This window comes from Lepidochelys kempii, chromosome 6 (genome assembly GCF_965140285.1).
Source record: "Lepidochelys kempii isolate rLepKem1 chromosome 6, rLepKem1.hap1, whole genome shotgun sequence".
NCBI lineage: Eukaryota > Metazoa > Chordata > Testudines > Cheloniidae > Lepidochelys > Lepidochelys kempii.
In genome coordinates this window covers 62,627,344-62,652,184 of record NC_136385.1, presented here as the reverse complement: position 1 = coordinate 62,652,184, position 24,841 = coordinate 62,627,344, and the positions used below count along the sequence as shown (strand labels likewise).

Genomic DNA, 24,841 nt, shown 5'->3' with positions numbered 1-24,841 from the left:
AGCCTGTGGTCTGAAGCTGTAGAAGGAAGGAGCTTTCTGCTGCCATCTATTGGTGAAGCATAGGAATAAACACAATAAGATGGACTTTATTTGCATATTAATAATGATCTCAGCGTGAATATTCTACTTGTTTTAATTAAACTTCATTTAAGTTTTGAGTATAGAGGTAAATGAAATGTTTCTATCCTTATTATGTTACAAAAAGGCAAAAAACTGCCTTTAGTGTGCTCTGAGTGATGAGGCACCAAAACCAAATCTCCAATTTTGCATGACTGAGGAATGGAGTTTGGACACAAGGGTTTCCTATCATGTGGCAAGGAGTGAATCTCTGGTGACAAGCACTCTGCTGAAGGGTTCTATATGCCACTGAACCCCCTCCACAGCTGGATCTTTGCTGAAGTTACAGAGGACCATGACAGAGCTGAGTGAACTCTGTTAAAGACCCCCTTATTCAGCACCACCAGAGCTATAATTACTATAGCTGGGTTAGATGGCACAGCCTGTGGACCAGATCCAGAGTAGGGATGGCACTGCAACAGTGTGACAAGAGATGGCATAGAGGCAAAACTGTGGAGAGAGACAACGCAGAGGTGACACCTACCCAGCACCAGCTCAGCTGAAATCACTTTAGCTGGGTTAGGCAGTGGACCAGTCCTAAGGTTTGTCCTATAAGGACTGGTTGGGCTATCTTTCAGAATAGCAAAATTAAGCTGACTGGTTTATAATTCCCTGGCTTGTTTTTGTTCCCCTATTTATAGATAGGCACTATATTTGTACTTTTCCTCTGGGATCTTGTCTGTCCTTTCTGAATTCTCAAAGATAATCACTAAAGGCTCAGAGATCTCTTCAGCCAGTTCCTTAAGTATTCTAGGAAGTATTTCATCAGGCCCTGCTGACTTGAAGATTTCTAACTTGTCTAAGTAATCGTTAACTTGTTCTTTTCCTATTTTAGCCTCAGATCCTACCTCATTTACACTGAGATAGTTTGCTCTTGTGCCCCTTATGTCCCTTTAATAAACTGCCAATTCTCCTGCACTCTTTTTTCCTTAGACTTGCTTCCCACAGAATCTTACCTACCAATTATCTGAGTTTGCTAAAGTCTGCCTTCTTGAAGTCTCTTGTCTTTATTCTGTTGTTTTCCCTCCTACCATTCCTTAAGCTCATAAACTCTATCATTTCATGGTCACTTTCACCCAAGCTGCCTTCCACCTTCAAATTCTCAATCAGAACGAAATTTATAATAGCCTCTCCCCTCGTCACTTTCTCCACTTCTGTAATAAAAAACTGTCTCCGATGCACTCCAAGAACTTGTTGGATAATCTGTGCTCTCCTGTATTACTTTCCAACAAATATTTGGATAGTTAAAGTCCCCCATCACCAGCAAGTACCATGTTTTGGATGATTTTATTCCTTGTTTTAAAAAAAAAAAGTGTCATCTTTCGTCTTCTTTCTGGTTAGGTGATCTATAGCAGACATTTACCAAGACATTACCCTTGGTTTTTTTTTTTTTTTTTTTTTTTTTTTTTACACCCCTTTTGTCCTTACTTGGAGACTTTCAACAGCTATGTCTCCACTTTTATCTCAACCTCAGTGCAAGAGTACACATCTTTGATATACAAGGCATCACATTCTTCTTTTTTCCCCTGCCTGTCCTTCCGGAACAAGCTGTATCCTTCTATACCAATATTCCAGTTAAATGAATTATCCCACCACGTTTCTAGGATGCCAGTTATGTCGTAATTGATTATTCACTAGTATTTCTAGTTCTTCCTGTTTATTCCCCATACTTCTTAACTTAGTATGCAGATACCTAAGATAGATTTCTCCTCTATTTTGCCTCCTCTCCTTCACTCTGCTGTGATTGCCAGGTTTTCCCCAGATTCTGACCATTCACCCAGGTTTCCAGGTTTTGGAATTACCTGTGGGCTTTTATCTCCTGCCCTAGACAAACCTAGTTTAAAACCTGTCTCACTAGGTTAGCCAGTCTATATTGGAAGATACTCTTCCCATGCAAAATTTTAATTCATGAATAAAAATATTTAGCTGTCATAGGTCAAAAACGGATCTCCATCTTCCCCTTTTCCTAGGAACTATTAAATAGTTGTAGTAAAACCCTTTTCCTTGATGCTGAGTGGAACTTGCTCCTAACACAAGGAGAGAGTCCACCTCATGTCCGAGGATTTCCTCTTAAGAGTGGTCCTGGAAGAGGAGCCAAGGTAGTGGTTTTGGAGGAGGTGGAGAAATAAATTTGATGGTGTAGCCAAAGTGCATGATATCTAGTATCCACTTGTCCATTTTGATAGCCCTCAATTTATAGGCAAAGTAAGGTAGGCAGTAATCAAAGGGGAATTTGGAAACAGGTGCAGATTACATCATTGTTTGGTCGCAACTCTTGAGAGTCCCAGTCATGCAAATCTCCCCACCAGGTTTCAGTAATACCAACGAGGTCAAATTTATGCTCATAAAGAGCAATTCCTGTTATTCTTGTTTATTACGAAGGCAACTAGCACTGGTGTATAGGCAATTACAGTTACTTGATTAGTCTATAAATACCTACATAGGAAGAAGATATCAGACATAAGGAGGCGCTTTAATCTAGCAGCAATAACAAGATCCAATGGATAGAAGTTGAAGTTAAAAACTTGTCCCTGGGTTAAACAGGGCTTCAGGGTAGGAATATCACTTCATTTCTTTAAAGCTGACAGCATGTTGCACACGCTGTTCCATTCAATCATAAAGATGACCAAAGAATTGGATTCTCTGTACTTTATGTGCTATGCATAATTTGTTCACAGATTAATTAAATTACAAATGAATTCTGCTACTTATCTAAAATGCTACTTTTCTAAAATGTGAACACTAACATTTCTTCAATATAGTACGTCTCGTCAATGTCAATTACGAGCAATCCAAATGCGTAGGAAAATATCTTTAATAGAAGGCATCTTTGTTATAACATAGTTAACACTCTACATTTTAAAATAAGGTAATTTTGTACTGTACAGATGTAAGGAGAGTCTGGATGAGCTCTCCCCTGACATCTAGTGGTGAGCTGTGGAAAAAGTCTTAAGAAGCTGATCTCATTTGCATGGACACACCAACCCTGCCTAGGTGCTCAGCATAATGGGACTGCTTGCCCAAATGATCACTTGTGGCTGGAGTTGGATCCCCAGGCTCCTTGTTATTCGGGCAGGAGTAATAAAGGGTTGTTATCCTTGTTGTGTGAACCAACGACAGCAGAACTGTACCTGGCATACCGCAATGGAGGGACTCGCCCTCAACTGAACAGCACTCGCTAGGCAAGGGGCATGGGTCACAAAGCCCAATGTACCTGGTGGTGTGGGCCTGGTTTAATGGTCCTAGACACCATTAGACCCTTCCTCTCTCCATGGTATAATAAAAGAGCTAATTTAGACTCAATTGAGAGTCTTGTTACATGCTGCAGAGCTGAAATCACTGCTACCTAGGTCTAAGTATTTGACCTACTTTGGGACAGTGTCTCTATTGCAAGAGACTGTCCAGTGTGCACCAGCAGTGAGGCTCCCCCACTAACAGCTGATATCATTGAGAGCTGAAATCACTGAGAACATAAGAACGGCCCTACTGGATCAGACCAAAGGTCCATCTAGTCCAGTATCCTGTCTTCTAACAGTGGCCCATGCCAGGTGCCCCAGAGGGAATGAACAGCACAGATAATCATCAAGTGATCTATCACTCGTTCCCAGCTTCTGGCAAACAGAGGCTAGGGACATCATTCCTGCCCATCCTGGCTAATAGCCATGGACCTATCCTCCATGGATTTATCTAGTTCTTTTTGGAACCCTGTTATGGTCATGACCTTCACAACATCCTCTGGCAAGGAGTTCCACAGGTTGACTGTGCATTGTGTGAAGAAATACTTCCTTTTATTCGTTTTAAACCTGCTGCCTATTAATTTCATTTGGTGACCCCTAGCTCTTGTTTTATGAGAAGTAAACAACACTTCCTTATACACTTTCTCTACACCAGTCATGATTTTATAGACCTCAATCATGTCTCCCCTTAGCAGTCTCTTTTCCAAGCTGAAAAGTCCCGGTCTTATTAATCTCTCCTCATTCGAAAGCCGTTCCATACCCCTAATCATTTTTGTTGCCCTTTTCTGAACCTTTTCCAATTCCAATATATCTTTTTTGAGATGGGGTGACCACATCTGCACACAACATTCAAGATGTGGGAGTACCATGTATTTATATAGAGGCAACATGATATTTTCTGTCCTATTATATATCCCTTTCTTAATTATTCCCAGCATTCTATTTGCTTTTTTGACTGCCACTGCACATCGAGTGAATGTTTTCAGAGAACTATCCACAGTGACTCCAAGATCTCTTTCTTGAGTGGTAAGAGCTAATTTGGACCCCATCATTTTATATGTATAGTTGGGATTATGCTTTCCAATGTGCATTACTTTGCATTTATCAACATTAAATTTCATCTGCCATTTTGTTGCCCAGTCACCCAGTTTTGAGACATCCTTTTGTAACTCTTCGCAGTCTGCCTGGGTCTTAACTATCTTTAGTAATTTTGTATCATCTGCAAATTTTGCCACCTCACTGTTTACCCCTTTTTCCAGATCATTTATGAATATGTTGAATAGGACAGGTCCCAGAACAGATCCCTGGGGGACACCACTATTTACCTCTCTCCATTCTGAAAACTGACCATTTATACCTGCGCTTTGTTTCCTGTCTTTTAACCAGTTACCAATCGACGAGAGCACCTTCCCTCTGATCCTGTGGCAGCTTACTCTGCATAAGAGCCTTTGGTGAGAGAACTTGTCAAAGGCTTTCTGAAAATCTAAGTACACTATATCCACTGGATCCCCTTGGTCCACATGCTTGCCCCCCTTAAAGAATTCCAGTAGATTGGTGAGGCATGATTTCCCTTTAACAAAATAAAACCTGAGAGCTATATTAAGTGTGTGTGGGGGGGCTGAAGACATCTTGGCAAGCAGGCAGCTGGGAGAGAGGCACGACCAGCAGGGCAGCTGGCGGAGAGGTGAGGCAAGCGGCCAGCAGGGCGGCTGGCGGAGAGGGCCAGAGCAGAGCCCTGCAGAGGCGTGGCAATCGGCTGTTGTGGCGATGAGCGAGTGCCCGAGCAATGCAGTGTCTAAGGTGCCTCCTTACCCCGCCTTCCACACAGGGTGGGAGGTGAACTCTGTGGATGAATCTCTGTACTCTGGGGCTGCACTGGCCAAGGACAGCAACTGTGAGTGGGGTACAGAGAAGGGATGGGCACGTTAAAGGGACTTTTGGGTTGCTGGACTTAAGACCCTGAGAGGAAAGGGACACTGCCCAACTTACTTGGGGGTGGGTCTTTTGCTCATGGTTTGTGTTTATGAACCTTAGTTGTGGTGTTTTCCTAAATTAATGCTAAGTTAATTCCCTCCTTTTATTAAAAGTTTTTGCTACACTCAGACTCTGTGCTTGTGAAATGGGAAGTACTGCCTCTTAGAGGTGCCCAGGGGGTGGTGTGTAATTGTCCCAGGTCACTGGGTGGGCACTTGAGCTGGTTTTGTATTGTATTGTTGAAAAGAAACCAAAAGATACTGAACCTGGCCCTTGTTGCTGCTGGCTCCGCATGGCAGAAGGGTTACATATATAGTCTCTAAAATGTCTTTCTGGGGAAAAGTCTGCATTAAGATAGATTACATTTGTCTCGATCCTGTCATACATCATCAGCATACATAGTAACTGTCATACAATTAATTTTTTTGAACATTTACTCACAATAAACCATACCACCATTTGCACCGAGGAATAACTGGGAAAAAATGCTTGTATGAAATCTGTTTTAATCTTGCAAATGTGTATAAACAATGGGATAAAAAAAACTTTAAAAAACTTTGAGACATCACACAGGTTCTCTGAATAATTTTTTTTAAACCTACCTGAGAGACTCTGCCATCCGCCTTAAGTCTTCATTTTGCTGTTTTAAACGTTCAAGCTTTGCAAGTATCTTGGATAGTTCACGGCTGGAGTGATCTGGGTGTTCATTGTCTCGTACCAAGTGTCCGCCTATATAAAATAGCAAGGTCCCCCAGGCAAAGAGGATGAGCATAATCCAACGCCAGGAACCAGTCCATGGCCGCATTTTCATATGCTCAGTTCACTGCAAAACTGTTTTAGCTCACAAAATAAACATTGTAATTCCTTAGTCTCCACAAAGATGGACAACTTCTGTTCCTCTGTTTCACCACATTATGCTTAAGACAAATTATAATCAGTGTTAGTCCTACAGCAATTCTTTGAGAGAGATCCTTATAATGTTGTATGTAGAAAGCTTTAGTATCACGTGCTTCTTCGTTTTATATTCTGTAAAAAGAATAAAACGAGTGTAATTAAGTAACATGACTTATAAATAATCGAATATATTGGACTGCAATTAAAGTAAATGTACATGCAAGAAAACGGGCAGATAAGATTTCTACCCCTTCATCAACTAAGGAAAGAAAACCTCTTAAGTTTTCACACTAAATCTACTGTGTTTATTAGAAATATGCCATGTGATAAAACAATCAGCTCCAGAACTAAAACAACACAAAGCATCATCAGCTCTTCCAAATAATAATGCTCACTAATTTGTCCAATACCATTTCACACACTACAAAGGGTTAAGTCATTGGTTTATCAATAAATCAGAATAGGCATTCTGCAGTAAATTTTGTATTATCTCAAATGGAAATGTAAGCATAGCTATTATTCAATTATACTATTTTTTCATCATCTATCCTTTCTCATTTTTATGAGCTCTCACTACTAGCTATCATTATTGTATTTGCCTTAGTACACAAGAGGTGGGTTGCCATTTTTATAGTAGACTACACTACTGACATGTAGATTGGCCAAGCAGCATCTATAACAGCAATTAAGCAGCTCACAAGCACTCCAAAGACTATAAGCAATAATTTATAAAATAACTATCCTCCATATGCATTCATCCTTAACTAGGTCTGTATTCTCAATAAATGTGGCAAGTTGCCTTCTCCCCTATAAAATATCTCATGTGCTTTGTATGAGCATAACAGGTCAACCTGCACTGGCTTCAAGTATGGAAATGTAAAATTAAACTACAAATCTTTATTTCTCATTTAAACTGCAACACAATCCAGCTTCATTATTAGGCCTTCCAATACTATTCACAAATGTTTCCTACAAAGAAACACTGAACTTTCAAAGGGGGTGGGGGGGACACTTCAAACAAATTAACACCCTATAGTTAAGCACAGAGGGAAACCACACCTGGTTCCAGACAGAAAGAAAAAAAGAAAAATCAGCTAAGTTTTTGAATGGTGTGAAGAATGCATAAGTACTTCATGTAATGCTAAAACATATGCAATGATGCATACCCACATATCTCCAAACAAAACCAGGTTTATGAAGCCAGTTCAAATTGTTAAAACTCATGTTTATTTATATACAAATTATATATGAGTTACATATGCAACTGTTAAAACCAAATTAAAAAGTACTACATTTGACATAAAAAGACCAAAACTATTTTATCCAAAGTGACCTTTTTAAAACATCTCTCAGTTAATTTTCTGCTTAGCAAAACACATAACCTCCTGGTTCTAACAATTTCCTTTATCTCACTGTATCCAGAACTGATATTTTAAAGTACTAATTAATAAGAAAGGCACACAATCATCTAACCCCACGTGTTACTCTTTCTTCCTTGTCTGCAACTGAAAATTTGTGCAGATTGTCAGGAATCAGTATTTCCTATGCAGTTGGGAGTTTTCTTTTGCCCTCCTTTCAAGTCTGTAAATCTGCCATCTAAACTAAAGCACCCTGAAACATTTCTCTAAACTCTTTTTTTACCTTCCTTCGATGATGGTCTCCTTGTGGCTCTTCAAGGGAAACTTCAAGGGAAAAGTCACCATTCTAAGTTGAAAGGAATGTTTTTTTCTACCATGCAATAACCTACATACTCATCCAGTAACAAAGGATATGTGGACAGCATTGGCTTCCAGATCCATGAAATTCAAGGTAACATGAAAATTACTAACTGCCACCAAAACCTGACAGAGCTTTCTCACCTTTTTTGAGAGTGTGGCTCAAAACCTTCATCTCAGACAACCAGCAGATGGCAGATCTGGACATACAGGATTAATAGTCAGTAGATAACAACTGAGTAACACTTAAATGAAAAAGATTTCTAGTAACCCTCTCAGCCTTTGTATCTAAGGGGTCTTTGGTGAGACAAATCAATGTGCAGATCAGTTTTCCTTGAACAAGACAATTTCAGAATCGCACATTAGGAGCCCATAATTTTCTAAACATTTCTAAGGCAACTTTATATATGTATTTTTTGTTCTGTCATGGCAAAGAGCAAATTGCATCTGGGGAGACATAGGCTGCTTCCACAAGCTTTTGGTTGTTCCTCCTTAGTAAGAGTGAATCAATAGGATCCAGTTTCCGTTCTGGTCCTTCAAACCTTATAGCTGCAAAGACATTCTTAAAGCAGTCCTACAATACTATATTAATTATTTTTATTACTGTAGTGCCTAGGAGCACTAGTCATAGATCATGACCCAATTGTGCTAGGCTCTGTACAAACCCAGAACAAAAAGATGGTCCCCTACCCCCCAAACAGTTCACAATCCAAGTATAGAATCATAGAATATTAGGGTTGGAAGAGACCTCAGGAGATCATCTAATCCAATCGCCTGCTCAAAGCAGGACCAACACCAACTAAATCATCCCAGCCAAGGCTTTGTCAAGCCGGGCCTTAAAAACCCTCTAAGGAAGGAGGTTCCACCACCTCCCTAGGTAACCCATTCCAGTGCTTTACCACCCTCCTAGTGAAAAAGTGTTTCCTAATATCCAACCTAGAGACCTCCCCCACAGCAACTTGAGACCATTGCTTCTTGTGCTGTCATCTGCCACCACTGAGAACAGCCTAGTTCCACCCTCTTTGGAACCCCCATTCAGATAATTGAAGGCAGCCATCAAATCCCCCCTCACTCTTCTCTTCTGCAGACTAAATAACCCCAGTTCCCTCAGCCTCTCCTCATAAGTCATGTGCCCCAGCCCCCTAATCATTTTTGTTGCCCTCCGCTGGACTCTCTCCAATTTGTCCACATCCCTTCTGTAGTGGGGGGACTAAAACTGGACGCAATACTCCAGCTGCGGCCTCACCAGTGCCGAATAGAGGAGAATAATCACTTCCCTCGATCTGCTGGCAATGCTCCTACTAATATAGCCCAATATGCCATTGACCTTCTTGGCAACGAGAGCACACTGCTGACTCATATCCAGCCTCCCATCTATTGTAATCCCCCGGTCCTTTTCTGCAGAACTGCTGCTTAGCCAGTCGGTCCCCAGCATGGGTGCATGGGATTCTTCCTTCCTAAGTGCAGAACTCTGCTCTTGTCCTTGTTGAACCTCATCAGATTTCTTTTGGCCCAACCTCCAATGTGTCTAGGTCTCTCCAGACCCTATCCCTACCCTCGATCATATGGAGGACAAGAGACAACAGAGTACAAGGATAGACAGAATACAAGGAAATAATGAGACAATATTGGTCAGCATGCTAGGCAATGGTCTCAACGCACCGGGAGCCTAACCATTGTCAATATTTTTTTTTTGCAGGCAACATGGCAAGAGTGAGTTTTCAGAAGGGCTTCAAAGGAGGAGTAGGAGGCAACTTTGTGGTTGTTTATAGGGAACTCCTTCCAAGCATGAGGAACATCACAGAAGAAAGCACAAAGGTATTTGTTTGAAAGTGTAATAAGAGGGTGATGGAGGCTGGCATTATGGGCCAATAGGAGGTAGAAGTTGACTTCTCAATAGCAAATGAGAGGCAATAGTAGAGCAGGGACAGACTATGAAGACTGAGTCTGCGGCTGTGCTTCAGCCTCTGAGTATGACAACACTTAATTCTCCTCCTCAAAAGGGTACTCTGGGGGCACGTGTACACTACACAGAAAGTTCTTAATTCACATTATACAACACCTTAGCTAAATCAGATTAAAGCAGCAATGAAGGTACAGAAATTTGTCTTTGAACTTGAGTTAGCAGCTTGAGTTCAAGTCTATAGGGCAGCCTGGGGTTGAACTCAAGCTGCTAACTAGAGATAAAAGCTGAGCTGCTGAGTCTTCATTGTTTGCAGGGTAGACAGACCCCACAGAAAGCTGGCTGCCAAACAAAAGAGCAAAGAGTCTAAGGAAGTACCAGTTGGAGCTTGATTGCCTGAGTTTTCAGAGCTGAAACAAATACATCTCTTTGAACTGTCAAGCAAGTTTCTAAAGAAACCTGGGCAGATTTTTCTTTATAGAGGAGCAAAAGGAACTTTGAAAAACTTCAGCCTCCATGAAAAAACATGTTAGCACAGTTAATGGCTTCTAAGATCAAGGATATGGACTGAAAGAAAACTCTAGGAGAACCATCCACCGCTGCTGCCTGACCCACACTTATACAATCAAAATCATCATCTGGCCTTGTGCTGCTTTTTTTTACCCCACATCACCTCCACCTCAAGTTACTCAGAGGAACAGGAAGAAATGCACGTAGCAGAGAATACTGCTCCCACTCAAGAAGAAAGCATCCATGAGAGAAAGTTTGTCCATTCATGCTCTGGAGCACAATTTCAGGCATTTTATATTGATACTAGTTGCAAACCAGTGGATTCAGTGGCCACTCACACTGATCCTGAAGAATACAATTCAGTTTGTCTACATGAATTTTCTCCTTGCTGGCCAAATCAAGGACAATAGGATAAAAATGAAGAGCTATGTACTGGTCCCAGAGAGTTATTGTGTCCCAGTAAAAAGGCTTGGGGGCTTCTACTTGTCTATCTAAAAGAAACATGCTGTCTGTAAGAATTTGAACCACACTGCCTCTGATTTGAGAGAAATTATTTGAGGTCTCAGCTAACATATTACAGCTCCAAATAATTTATAAGCAGTTTCTCCTCCCCAAATGCTCCAATGACCATGCACTGTGAAGGATCCCCAGCCCAGTTTGGAGTCTTCTGTGATAATTACAGTTGATGGTGACAGAGGAGTGAAGACCTTGTCTCTGAGCAAGTGATCACCAATTCCCATCACTCTAGAAACTCAAGGACCTGTGTCAGGTAAGCAGACATATCATCAACATTAGGAGTAAAGTTCTGAGCTAGACAAAAGTGGAAGACCTCATCCAAAGGTGGACATAAAGTGTCACATATGGTGAGGATGCCATGAGGCCTATCAGATGGAGGAAGAACCTCATTGTCTGACACAGGTTTTCATTTAAGGTAAATAGGCCTTGAGACACATTCAAAAAACTCTCCTCTAGGGGGGAAAAAAAAGAAAAAAGAAAAAGACATGAACTGAGTTTGATTTAGTGCTAGTGAAATAAATCATCTGAGAGGATACCAGAAGACTGTTTTCCCAATATAAAAGGAGGTCCAGAGTTTGAAATGAATTACAAGTACTTTTGATCAAGTTTTTCAAAGCCTGACAAAAGCATGCTTCAATCAGATGGTCATCTAAATTCATGCATTTAAGAATTAGCTCATACCATAGATAAGATTTGCCCACCTGGGCAAAGTATTTGGTGAAGACCCTGGGCACCATATAGAAGCTGATGGCATAGAAGATTGTCAATAAATCCACCTCATCCACGGATTATAAAGACCAGGTAAAATGGGCTGGATTAAATTCACCCAAGGAGCCTAATGAGTTTGATAAGGAAAGTTTCTAGAAGGACCAGAAGGGGACCAGAACTCATATTTACTGGTCTAGGAGCTGTCCAGGTAAGTCTCAAAGCCAAAAGACAAAAAGGTCAACTGGAACAGCCCCTAGAACCAAGTAAGACTTCCCCGGGGCCAGATATGAAAAAGAGCTCTGATCAGATAACCAGCAACCCTGGCACAATAAGATCTCTTTCCTCCTGAGGACAGTCAAATTGAGTCCAGGGAATCAGTAGCACCAGAAGAGCTTGCAACAATATTGGCACCAGGGAAGAAGTAGCGTCCCTGTCTGCTTAGGAGAGACTTGAGGGCAAGACAGGGTTGCAGATGAGTTTCTTCTTAACATTGGGGAAGCCACAATTGACAGCTCTGAATTCCCTCTGCGCTTCCTGGACCTATGTGTCCATGACTACTTTTTCTAGCTAAAGGAGGAATGGGTCATTGGCACAGAAAATGCCTTGAAGACCTGACTGCTCTTGCCTTTATGCTTGAGGGCAGAGAAGTGTGGAACTCAGGCCTACTAGAAATGTTGACTTGACTGCACCTCTATTTCTGATGGAGGTACAACATCCAAGTTAGAAGAAGGGGTTCATTCATCCATTAGAACCAGAACCACAGCAGGCACTGAAAAGCTAACAATGTTGTTAGCAACAATTTCAAAGCCCTAGCTAACTTAAGTGGAGGTGGCATGAACCAGCTAGTGCTGAAACCATGGCATCAACAGTCTCGGATAGATCCCTTGCAGTAGATACAGAAAATGGTGCTATTCCCAGCATTGACTCCTTCATTCTGCCTCCAGAAGATTTAGTTGCCTCAGATGAATCTAAGGAGTTGGCTTTCAGTGATTTCTTTAGAAAGAAGGACCTAGAGTTTGCTCTTTCTGAGCCTGGGGCATGAAGGAATTGACACAATGACAACTCGCTGCACAAATAACCCTTGCTTAGCCAGACAAGAAAATAAGCATGTCTTTTAGGTTTGTCATAATTCCTGTCATAGAATCATAGAATATCAGGGTTGGAAGGGACCTCAGGAGGTCATCTAGTCCAACCCCCTGCTCAAAGCAGGACCAGTCCCCAACTAAATCACCCCAGCCAGAACTTTGTCAAGCCTGACCTTAAAAATATCTAAGGAAGGAGATTCCACCACCTCCCTAGGTAACACATTCCAGTGTTTCACCACCGTCCTAGTGAAAAAGTTTTTCCTAATAACCTAAACCTCCCCCACTGCAATTTGAGACCATTACTACTTGTTCTGTCATCTGCTACCACTGAGAACAGTCTAGATCCATCCTCTTTGGAACCCCCTTTCAGGTAATTGAAAGCAGCTATCAAATCCCCCCTCATTCTTCTCTTCCGCAGACTAAACAATCCCAGTTCCCTCAACCTCTCTTCATAAGTCACGTGTTCCAGCCCCCTAATCATTTTTGTTGCCCTCTGCTGGACTTTTTCCAATTTTTCCACATCCTTCTTGTAGTGTGGGGCCCAAAACTGGACACAGTACTCCAGATGAGGCCTCACCAATGTCAAATAAAGGGGAACGATCACGTCCCTCGATCTGCTGGCAATGCCCCTACATATACATCCCAAAATGCCATTGGCCTTCTTGGCAACAAGGTCACGCTGTTGACTCTTCTCCAGCTTCTCATCCACTGTAACCCCTAGCTCCTTTTCTGCAGAACTGCTGCCTTGCCATTCAGTCCCTAGTCTGTACCGGTGCATGGGATTCTTCCGTCCTAAGTGCAGGACTCTGCACTTGTCCTTGTTGAACCTCATCAGATTTCTTTTGGCCCAATCCTCTAATTTATCTAGGGCCCTCTGTATCCTATCCTTACCCTCCAGCATATCTACCTCTCCTCCCAGTTTAGTGTCATCTGAAAACTTGCTGAGGGTGCAATCCACGCCATCCTCCAGATCATTTATGAAGATATTGAACAAAACCGGCCCAAGGACCAACTCTTGGGGCACTCCACTTGATACCAGCTGCCAACTAGACATGGAGCCATTGATCACTACCTGTTGAGCCCGACAATCTAGCCAACTTTCTATCCACCTTATAGTCCATTCATCCCGCCCATACTTCTTTAACTGTGTCACCACGCCACAGTGCACACAGTGAGGAAAAAAAACTGCACTAAATGCAGAAAAAAGTTTAAAACTATGTTTTGAAAACACAGTCACAAATAAGCAATGCTAATACTAAAATTACAACTCTATAAAATAAAACTAGATTAGAAAAAAGTCTTGACCAGGAAAGATAGTTTTCTGCATCTATAGCTAATTGTGGAAATGAGAGGACACAGAGATTTTAATGCCTTTAAGAAAAAAAAATCCTTACTGTGTTGCTAATACCACTTTAGATTTTTCAAACTGAATTTTAAAACCTAGTTTATATTTCTATTGAACTTGGAAATAGATACGAGGCCAGTCAATTTCAAGCCAAGTTTACTTCAGGTGTTCATGTACTACCATAATTCCACAGGGGAACATTTATTAATTTAAAAAAAACTGCTTCAACAGTAATTTTTTAATTTCAATTAAAACATTTATATTGCTTTTTGGTTTGGTAAGAATTCTCTTTCTATAAAGAAATTCTGGCCTAAATTTGACTTGACAGCAGGCTTTTAAGGTTTCAGTTGGGACTCTAACTTTGCCTCCTTACCTCCACTGTAAACATCCATTGCAAGACAGATTTTCATTATATGATCTCACAACAGAATATATGCACGAATTCAAAATGTTACACAAATGTATTTGATTAGAGTACAATTAAAAATATATTGGGGAAATGGATCCCTGAGGCGCTTTCTTTAGATGAGGAAAATTATCCAGTTTACTGTGGAATTTGCTTTATGATCACAGATGGAAAAAAGACTACAGTCAGAAACCCAGGGGAAAAGCTAATCTTTAAAGACTCTGATGTCAGAGACAAGGAATGAATTATTACTGCTACAAGGCAAGATGCAATGTGAAACTTAAGGAACACACACACTGAGAAAAGCTGAGTGATGAGAATTTTTTTTTTAAACTGACGCCTCAGTGGTATCTCCTTCAAAACGGAGAGTACCATATCCAGACAAGGGTACACTCAAGGTCCTTACAATTTAAAACAATATAAAGAACCAATTATGCAATAACAGATGACACAGATGAAAAAGTCAGTGGATAAGAACTATTTTGATAAGTTCTGAATTAAATCGGCCATGTCTTATTATGAGATCCATATATTAAGTCAACTAGGAATCCTCTCTGTTTGGGAACTGTTTCTTTCAAAATGCTCTTAGAGACCGTGTTTTTCTTCTCATCATAGCTGTAAGCATCTTCAGAGAGTATTTTTGTGATACAATATGTTTATTCTTAACAGTATTGTAACATCACTGTATGCCAGAAATGGGCATCCTTTATTTTGCTATAGTTAACTGTATAAACTAGGGCTGTCAATTAATCACACTGTTAAACAATCCAATACCAAATGAAATCTATTAAAATATTTTTGGATGTTTTTCTACATTTTCAAATATACTGATTTCAATTACAACACATAATACAAAGTGTACAGTGCTCACTTTATATTATTTTTATTACAAATATTTGAACTGTAAAAATGATAAACAAAAGAAATAGTATTTTTTTCAATTCCCCTCATACAAAGACTGAAGTGCAAACTCTTTATTGTGAAAGTGTAGCTTACAAATGTATATTTTGTTGTTGTTACATAACTGCACTCAAAAACAAAATGTAAAACTTTAGAGCCTACAAGTCCACTCAGTCCTACTTCTTGTTCAACCAATTGCTAAGACAAACAAGTTTGTTTACATTTACGGGAGATACTGCTGACTGCTTCTTATTTACAGTATCACCTGAAAGTGAGAACGTTCGCATGGCACTTTTGTAACCGAGGTTCCAAGATATTTACATGCCAGATATGCTAAATATTCATATGCCCCCTTCTTGCTTCGGCCATCATTCCAGAGGACATGCTTCCATGCTGATGATGCTAGTTAAAAAAAAGTGTTAATTAAATTTGTGACTGAACTCCACGGAGGAGAATTGTATGTCTCCTGCACTGTTTTACTCGCATAAACAGTAAAATAGTAAATAGTAAAATTCTGATTTCAAAACACTACCATTCTCAACCAACTTTGTACACCACCCAGCCCTAAATTATAATTCTATTATAATGATTTTCTACTGACTTAAAGGAAAGAATGCCCCTACTGAATACCTCCCTGCACAACACTTCTTCTGTATTCTCAACAATAGCGACAGTATCAAGTGTCTTGTGATAGTTGGCATTTTTCATACAGTTCCAGCTCTCAAAGTCATTTTATTATATGAGGATCTCAGCCTTGCATTTTTTTAAAAGGAAGTTTCTAGCTCTCATGCTTGTGGAGAAAAGCTAAATGCAGAAGGTTAAAAACCAGAAAGCAAATAAAAAATTCTAAATTTATTTTTTTTAAACTCATGATTTTTAAGCCAATCATAATTTTGGGGACCAGATTCATGTTTCCTGTAACATCCTCTATTCTCCTTGAAGATCTCCCAACCATGGAAGGTTGCAAACCTATTAAGCTTATGAGAACTCAAGATTGTAAGGAAGATGTCTGATGTAATACCGAATGGGCAAACCGGAAATGCTGGGAAACCCTTAACTGTAGTTTTCCCAAAGCTTGTGCAATTAAAAACCCTTGAACTTTTAGATATGCAGGTTGGGAGCCTAACTGTCCTTTGAATATAGAAACATTTCCCCAAGCATGGGGTGTTCGCCCCTGGGGGAGCACAAAGTACTAGCTGGGGGTTGGCGTGCAGACAGACCTATTAATTCTTCTCCTGAGTCTTCATTTTTTAAGAAATTAATCTGTAAACTGTTACAGTTGCAAAGATAACTTTCAGAATATGACCTGAGTGTAATCGATGAAACAATGTCTGCCTGAGTTTGCAGTGCACCTGAAACAATAACTTTGAGGTGTGAATTGCCCCATTCATTTCGGTAGGTACTAGCTCTGATGCCAATGATGACAATTAACAATGTTGACATTTAAAGTACTTCACTAATAGTTTATTCTATTACTTCTAGTTACATCCCTTAGGCATGTCTACACTACCGTGGTAAGTTGACCTAAGTTATGCTACTCCAGTTACGTTACTCACGTAGCTGGAATCAACATAGCTTAGGTCAACTTCTTTCTTTCCAACTTCAGTGCTCTCCCATTGACATACCTTAATCTTCTCATTCCAGTGGAGTACTCTGCAGTCAATTTAGCAGGTCTTCACTAGATGTGATCCCCGCTACATCAATCACAGCTGTGTCGATCCCCAGTAAGTGTAGACATGCCTTAAGGCTTGGCTACACTTGCGAGTTTGAGCACAATAAAGGAGCCCTGGGCACACTAGCTCACTACCCGTCCACACTGGCAAGGCATATAGAGCGCTCTGATTCCATGGCTACAGCGCTGCTGATACTCCACCTCGGTGAATGGAATAACATTTGCTGCACCCTTGCTGGAGCGCCACAGAGCCATTGTGAACGAGGTGTTGCTTTACTGCGCTTTGATCAGCCTCCGAAACATCCCATAATCCCCCTAAGTCAAGTAGCCACTCTTGTCATTGTTTGGAATCAGCTGTAGGAATGTGGAAATGCCCTTTGAAAGCTCCATTTCTGATAGCCGGCTGCTTATCTGCTCTGAGACAAAGCAACCACTAGTGTGGAATGCTGTGGGGAGGGGGGAACGGGGGGGTGACGCGGGTCTGTGGCTGTCTGAACTTCCAAGACAGCATGCTGACATGCTCTCAGCCCCCCCAAAACCCACTCTCTCTCCCCTCACATACACACAACACACAACCTGTCACACTCCACCCCACCCCCCACATTTGAAAAGCACGTTGCAGCCACTTGCATGCTGGGATAGCTGCCCATAATGCACCACTGCCGATGCCGCTGCAAGTGCTGCAAATGTGGCCATGCCAGTGCGCTTGAAGCTGTCAGCGTGGACAGACTGCAGCACTTTCCCTACTGCGCTCTGCGAAGGCTGGTTTAACTCAAAGTGTTCTACATCTGCAAGCGTAGCCATGCCCTTAGACAGCCCTAATTCTTATCCATTCTTGGTATTTATAAAAACCAAATACTTCCAAATACCTGAAACACCTATGGTGAAATCTTTGCCCCACTGAAATCAATAGGAGTTTTGCCATTGACTTTAATGGAGTCAGGATTTCATGCTATGCCTATCACCTAGTTACTGGAGTGCATGAGAGAGAACAACAGTTAATGATACAATATTTCTACAAGAACATTGACCGTATTATCTTAATTTTAATGAGAAGGTTTATTAAACCAAGTTCTAAAATCTTTGTTTCCACACACAAAAAATCCATTCCAAGTGCTGAAATAAAAACCAAATTATTTCATGGCAGTATGGAAACAATAAGAAATACCACTGGTAATTTGTTTTTTTTTAACAGAAAAAGCTTGCCACATTTTCAAGTGGTATAATTAGCAAGCTTTACAGAAACTGTAATGCCTTATTGCCATATGGTTTAGACAATTCCATGAATAAAGAGAATGCTCATTTTAATAAATAACTTATATATAACAGCTAAAAAGCATTAGATAAAATCTATAAATAGCTATGTTGACCAAAAATATTTAAAGCTGTACACTAGTATATCTATTTGTTTTTAGGATAATACCAAAAGTAAGGCGATAATCTATTTGAAGCTAACCTATACTAACTAAACCATTAACAACTACCAGAAGAACAAACTAGAATTAAATTAACTAGCTTGAAGACCTTAGAGCCAAGTTCCATTAGATCTCTGCTGCAACAAAAATACTGAGGCAGTTGGGTGGGACGTGCATTTCCTTACAGAGAGTAAAAAGAAAAGGAGGACTTGTGGCACCTTAGAGACTAACCAATTTATTAGAGCATAAGCTTTCGTGAGCTACAAGCTCACGAAAGCTTATGCTCTAATAAATTGGTTAGTCTCTAAGGTGCCACAAGTCCTCCTTTTCTTTTTGCGAATACAGACTAACACGGCTGTTACTCTGAAACCTTACAGAGAGTAGGGCACTGACATCATCCTCCGATGGAGCTAGTCAAACACCACACCAATGGATATTCAACAGAGCTGACTGAAAATCATTTCAGCTTTTTTATCTCATTTTTATAAGGTCAAAGTATTGTGAGAAGATAAAAATGTTCCGTTTCTACTGTATTGCTTTGATTTCATTTTAACTTTTATATTAAAATAGTATTATATTATATTTGATATGCTATGTTCAATAATAATATTTTGACATTATCAAAACAAAACGTTAAAAAAGTTCCAAAAAAACCCCTTTCATTTCAGAGTTTTCATTTCACAGAAAATTTTCGCTTTTCATTCCAATTTGGAATGAAAATTTTGGTTTCCTACCAGCTCTATTATCAAGCCAGTTCTGCAGCTCCACACCAGGGCTGCTGTGGTAAAGCAAAGTGGTACAAGCATAGACAACTTCAAAGAAGAAATTGCCATTTCTTTTGTGTCCATCACATCTCCAAATTGCAACTGCTATTCATGTAATACAATGGTTCTCTCAAAACGAGGTCTGTGTAGCAACACTAATTCAAGGAGTAAATGCTGACTGTGAAAGATATGACAAACACAGGCATATCTTGAGACTATTACATTTACCTTTATGAATACTATCTGTATGTTTGAGCCAGCTGTGGAAAGCATGAAAAACTTCAACGACTATTATATCAAGATGGGCCAGACAATAGGAACCCATAAAATATTCATAGACATTTGTATCAATAAGTTTTTTATGTGTTTGTGTGTTTCTGGCTCAGTGGGTGGGGTCCATGTTGAATCTGGAATGATTAGGAGACAAATAATGCAAAGTCCCAGGGCTGATTATGCAGATACTGAGCCTTTGAAGCCTTATCCCCGGGGGAACACGGGTAGCAACTGGTTTTACCTCTTTCAGGAAGCCTGGAAACAAAGATGGGGATTGGGGGTTTAAAAGTTGAGCTTGAACTGAAGGGGGTGCTTCTTTGGCTACATTCTAACACAACCTGATAACCAAGAGAGGCTCGTATACCTGCACATCCACCAATGTGATATATGTCATCATGTGCCAGCAATGCCCCTCTGCCATGTACATTGGTCAAACTGGACAGTCTCTACGTAAAAGAATAAATGGACACAAATCAGATGTCAAGAATTATAACATTCATAAACCAGTCGGAGAACACTTCAATCTCTCTGGTCACGCAATCACAGACATGAAGGTCGCTATCTTAAAACAAAAAAACTTCAAATCCAGACTCCAGCGAGAAACTGCTGAATTGGAATTCATTTGCAAATTGGATACTATTAATTTAGGCTTAAATAGAGACTGGGAGTGGCTAAGTCATTATGCAAGGTAGCCTATTTCCTCTTGTTTTTTCCTACACCCCCCCCCCCCGATGTTCTGGTTTAACTTGGATTTAAACTTGGAGAGTGGTCAGTTTGGATGAGCTATTACCAGCAGGAGAGTGAGTTTGTGTGTGTATGGGGGTGGGGGGGATGTGAGAAAACCTGGATTTGTGCTGGAAATGGCCCACTTTAATTATGCACATTGTAGGGAGAATGGTCACTTTGGATGAGCTATTACCAGCAGGATAGTGAGTTTGTGTGTGTGGTTTTTGGGAGGGGGGTGAGGGAACCTGGATTTGTGCAGGAAATGGCCCAACTTTATTATCATGCACATTGTGTAAAGAGTTGTCACTTTGGATGGGCTATCACCAGCAGGAGAGTGAATTTGTGGGGGGGGGGGTGAGAAAACCTGGATTTGTGCTGGAAATGGCCCACCTGATGATCACTTTAGATAAGCTATTACCAGCAGGACAGTGGGGTGGGAGGAGGTATTTTTTCATATTCTCTGTGTATAAATAAAGTCTGCTGCAGTTTCCACGGCATGCATCCGATGAAGTGAGCTGTAGCTCACGAAAGCTCATGCTCAAATAAATTGGTTAGTCTCTCAGGTGCCACAAGTACTCCTTTTCTTTTTGCGAATACAGACTAACACGGCTGTTACTCTGAAACCTTAGAGAGTAGTTTGAAAGACTCTGAAACCTATCAGCAACTCTCATAAGGATTGATAAGGGGTCTCTGGTAAGTTTAATTATGTGTTTAGATCCGTTTATTGTTTTATATGTTATCTCTGTATACTTTTGTCCTTAAAAAAAATGTACCCTGCTTTGGAATTGCTGCTTGGTTACAACTAACCACTGACATACATTGGCCATAGCCTTTGGAGAGAACACAAAGCGCAGGGGCTGGACTTGAGTCAGACTTGTTGGGATAAATGCAGTGGAGTCCAAGAGGTCTGCAAGACTAAACCCCTGGTCGAGAGGGGCCTGGATCCCTGCACAGAGAGGTGATAGCTAGAGGCCTGAGATCTGAGAGGGCATTCCTTGAGGAGACCATGGAACAGTTCAAGCATAGATACCCCAAAACTGTGAAAACGATAATTGACAGATCATACTGGAAACTGAAGAATTGCCTCTCATTATGTTTCCAGCTGCACAGTGAAAAGTAAAGAAGCTAACAATAATTAAGGGATTTCTTCAAATTACTTTCTTGGACTTCACACACAGTGTCACAAATGGCAAATATTTCCCACTCCCAAAAGAATGATACAACAGGGTACTGGAGCATTCCAGAGAGAGTCTCTCTCTCTCTCTCTCTCTAAATATACGCACACCCACACACCCCTCCATACGCTGCTCAATCATTCTCCACACCTACAACTACAAACCATTTCATATTAACAGGAAACTTTACTCTCCCCCAGCCCCACTGCCTACCCAGTCCCTGTCTTCCCTCTGCACAGTATGGCCTCTACCAAAAGAAATCTCAGCAAAACATTTATAGGTTTACATCAGGGTTGCTTAAGTGTAAAACCACCTAATGCAATCTTTGAAAAACAAGGAAACGTCCAGTGAAGTAAACCTTATTTAAGATACCTAGATACACACACATCTCATTAACTAGGTGTAATGACAGACTACATTCCTTCATCTCCTTTTCCCTTTCAACATATAAAGGAAAAAACAGTGTACATGACACTCCACAATTTTATTTTCACCTGACAAATGACTGACTTAACATATCCCCTCCTCCATAGCTTCCAAAGTCTCCTCCTTTCCTAGTGAGGAACATTTCCAAATCCCTTTTCAACAGTAGAAACCTTTCTGGGCTTTAACAAAAAACAAACAAACAAAAAAGGACAAATGTCCAATCTACTACCTAGCTGCTGTGGAAGTATAACATTGTGGAAGTATAACATTGTATAAGGGGACATGCTGGATACATTGTATATGAGAGGGCATGCCAAAACATGTTACAAAGTATCTGAGGGAGATCTGATGAAGTGAGCTGTAGCTCACGAAAGCTCATGCTCAAATAAATTGGTTAGTCTCTAAGGTGCCACAAGTACTCCTTTTCTTTTTGCGAATACAGACTAACACGGCTGTTCCTCTGAAACCACATAGGGACAGTTAGCTTTTGAATGGAGAAGCAATTAAGATAGAGCCAACACGTCTAAGAAGCAGGCATCAGAATGGAAGGTGTGAAGGGCAATTATTTAAGTTAACTGGAAGCTGTTAAAGGAGATTGTTAAGGGTGGCAGGTAATTGAAGATACGTGACTGGTCTCAGGGATCTCGAGGGGTGGTGACTAAAATCTTTTTTCTTCTTTTGTCTATAACTTCTCTTTAACTTGTTCTCCAAAAACTGTATAAATTAAGAGACACAAGCCTCACTCGGGGGGCTCACTTCTAAATGTATTAGCAGAGCAGCTTTGCTAATAAAACAGAGTGGTCTGATAAATTGTGAGTCTGAGTCAAACTTTGACACTGCCAAAACGACACATCTCCCAACCTATGAATAAAAAGACTTAACATAAGCAAGCTGCAGAAAATGCCCAAGAACCTAGTTGCATAAATCCTTTGAAAACTCAGACTGACTCAGTAGCCAACTGTGAAATCTTCCCTGGAGCCTTTTATTGGAGACACAAGAGACCTGCGACAGGTTTGGTAGCACATATTTCATATATCAAAGAAGATAAAGACACTTATGAAGATTTCCTGTCCATCCTTGTAAATTATTTTGGTTATTACAAAATGTTTTTAAACTAATGAGAAAAATTAAGAAAACAGTTTTTAGGTTCAAAATAGTTGTACTGTAAAATAATGGATAGAATATTGGTAAAGGCAAATTTTTAATTGAAAATAAATTTTACCTATATTTAAGCCATCATTTTCAGGTTTAACGTGATCTTGAATGTATTAAGATCTGTTAAAAAAATCAGCATAGAATATGCAGTAACATTTAATGAAGCAGAAAAATAATGAAAAGTATCTGCTATTATAATTCATTAGAAGTACACTGCCCTTACTATAACGGATCCATTGAGGGGTAACTAATATTTCAGGAAAGGAAGCCCAAATCATCATTTACTTACTGCTACATGTGGAGAACAAAAAAAGTAGTTAGTGGCACAAACTTAATTTAGACAGTATTAAAGAGAAGGCAAAACATTGACATAAAAATTATGCTAAGACACCATTCAGGATCTGCTTGGATGTATCACCCAGAAAACCACATACCAGAAAGCTACTATACATTAAAGCAATAAACCAGGGTGGATAGAAAAACAATGATTTAAAAAAATAAAAATAAAAAAATTGGATTTTTTTTATTTAAATCAGATTTTTTTGATAAAATGCTTTTTGAGGAAAAAGCCTATCTAAATATAGCTTGAATTAAGATACATTATAGCTCAAAGATATCTCATCATGGAATAGGGATTATAAATTCTAGTTGAAAACTGGACCGTGTGCTCTCAGCTTTAGGAGGCTGATTTGCACCCTGGCCTCCAAAGCTGCCAGAAGATGGAGCAAGGACAGAGTCACTGACTGGACGTTCTCACTGGAACAACCCATTAGGAGCCAGTCATCAAGATTCGGAAAAATTGTATGGGCCTGAAATCTCATCTGGGCCCTCACTACTGAGAAGACCTATGTGAAGACCCTGGGTGCTGTAGCTATGCTGAACAGGAGTACTTTGAACAGATAGTGTTATTGTCCTACCATAAACCTGAGGAAACTTCTGTGGGACAGATGACTGTCCACAAGAATATAAGCATCTTGCATGTCAAGAGCCATGAACCAAATTAACCTCCTGTAGGTAGGAGATCCTTGATGCCAACATTACCATTCGTAATTTTGATTTGCAAATAAAAACATTTAATTGCTGAAAGTCAAGAATGGGTCTCCATCCTCTATTTTTCTTGGGGACTATGAAATATGGAGAGTGGAACTCTTTCTTTTGGTACTGATTTGGTACTTGTTCTATGAACCTTGTTGGAGGAGAGAATCTGCCCCCCGACAAAGAATCTCCCCATTAGAGCAGTTCCTGAAGAGAGGCTGAGAATTTTATAGAATAGCCACAGTGGATGATTAATAGTACCCACTTGTCTGTTGTGATTGTCCTCCAATTATGGGCAAAAAGGGTGGGGCAGACAACAAAGGTTGAGGCAGCAGTAGATGTCATCGTCAATAGGGGTAGGCGGTTCTTGATCGTCCCAGGAAAAATCTCCCGGACGGTGGATGGGGCTGGATAGTTGTAGTTGTGGTAAAGGCAGCTGTATTTAGGCCTTTGTATGCTCTGACGTTTGCATGGTGGCTCGAATGATGACTGGCAGTAGAATGGTTGGGGAGACAGTCTTGGCTTGTACACCTGTTTATGGCGTTTTTGGAACCGAGATTTAAATGCTGAGAGAGCAGAGAGTTGGTCTGAAGACTTTCAATGAGTGTAGAGACTCATCAGTCTTCTTGTTAAGACCAGATGGGGATGATGAAACATCCATTGGTCCCTGTGGATCCAGTTCAATCACTCCTGCCTCATACTCTGATGGAGCCAGTAGGTGTTGCGTGAGGGAGGTATGGTGAGATTCCTGGATGGATCCAGGATGTCTCATGTAGGGATTCTATGGTCCCCAACAGAGCCAATATGAAGGGTCAACTGGCTGAGGGAGTGATGGGGCACGCCCTCACTCTGGTGGAGGACAGATTAACAAGCTCTTCTGGGCTCGTTCAG

The 24,841-nt window shown here is 40.5% G+C and overlaps 1 protein-coding gene across 7 annotated transcripts in view; it reads right to left on the bottom strand.

The window, feature by feature from the left end:
- The window catches only part of FUT8 (fucosyltransferase 8), a 291,145-nt gene that overhangs the window by 119,562 nt on the left and 146,742 nt on the right, over positions 1-24,841 (bottom strand). For 4 of the 7 annotated variants that reach the window (XM_073348344.2, XM_073348345.2, XM_073348343.2 and 1 more), the window contains one exon: positions 5,930-6,353. The exons of 1 other annotated variant lie outside the window; for it this stretch is intronic. In XM_073348344.2, the coding sequence (XP_073204445.1) occupies positions 5,930-6,138 (209 nt within the window). In that variant the 5' untranslated portion in view covers positions 6,139-6,353. Of the gene's footprint in view, positions 1-5,929; positions 6,354-19,797; positions 19,880-24,841 lie in introns of those variants that run through there. 2 more of the 7 variants (XM_073348346.2, XM_073348348.2) reach the window with 2 other exon arrangements.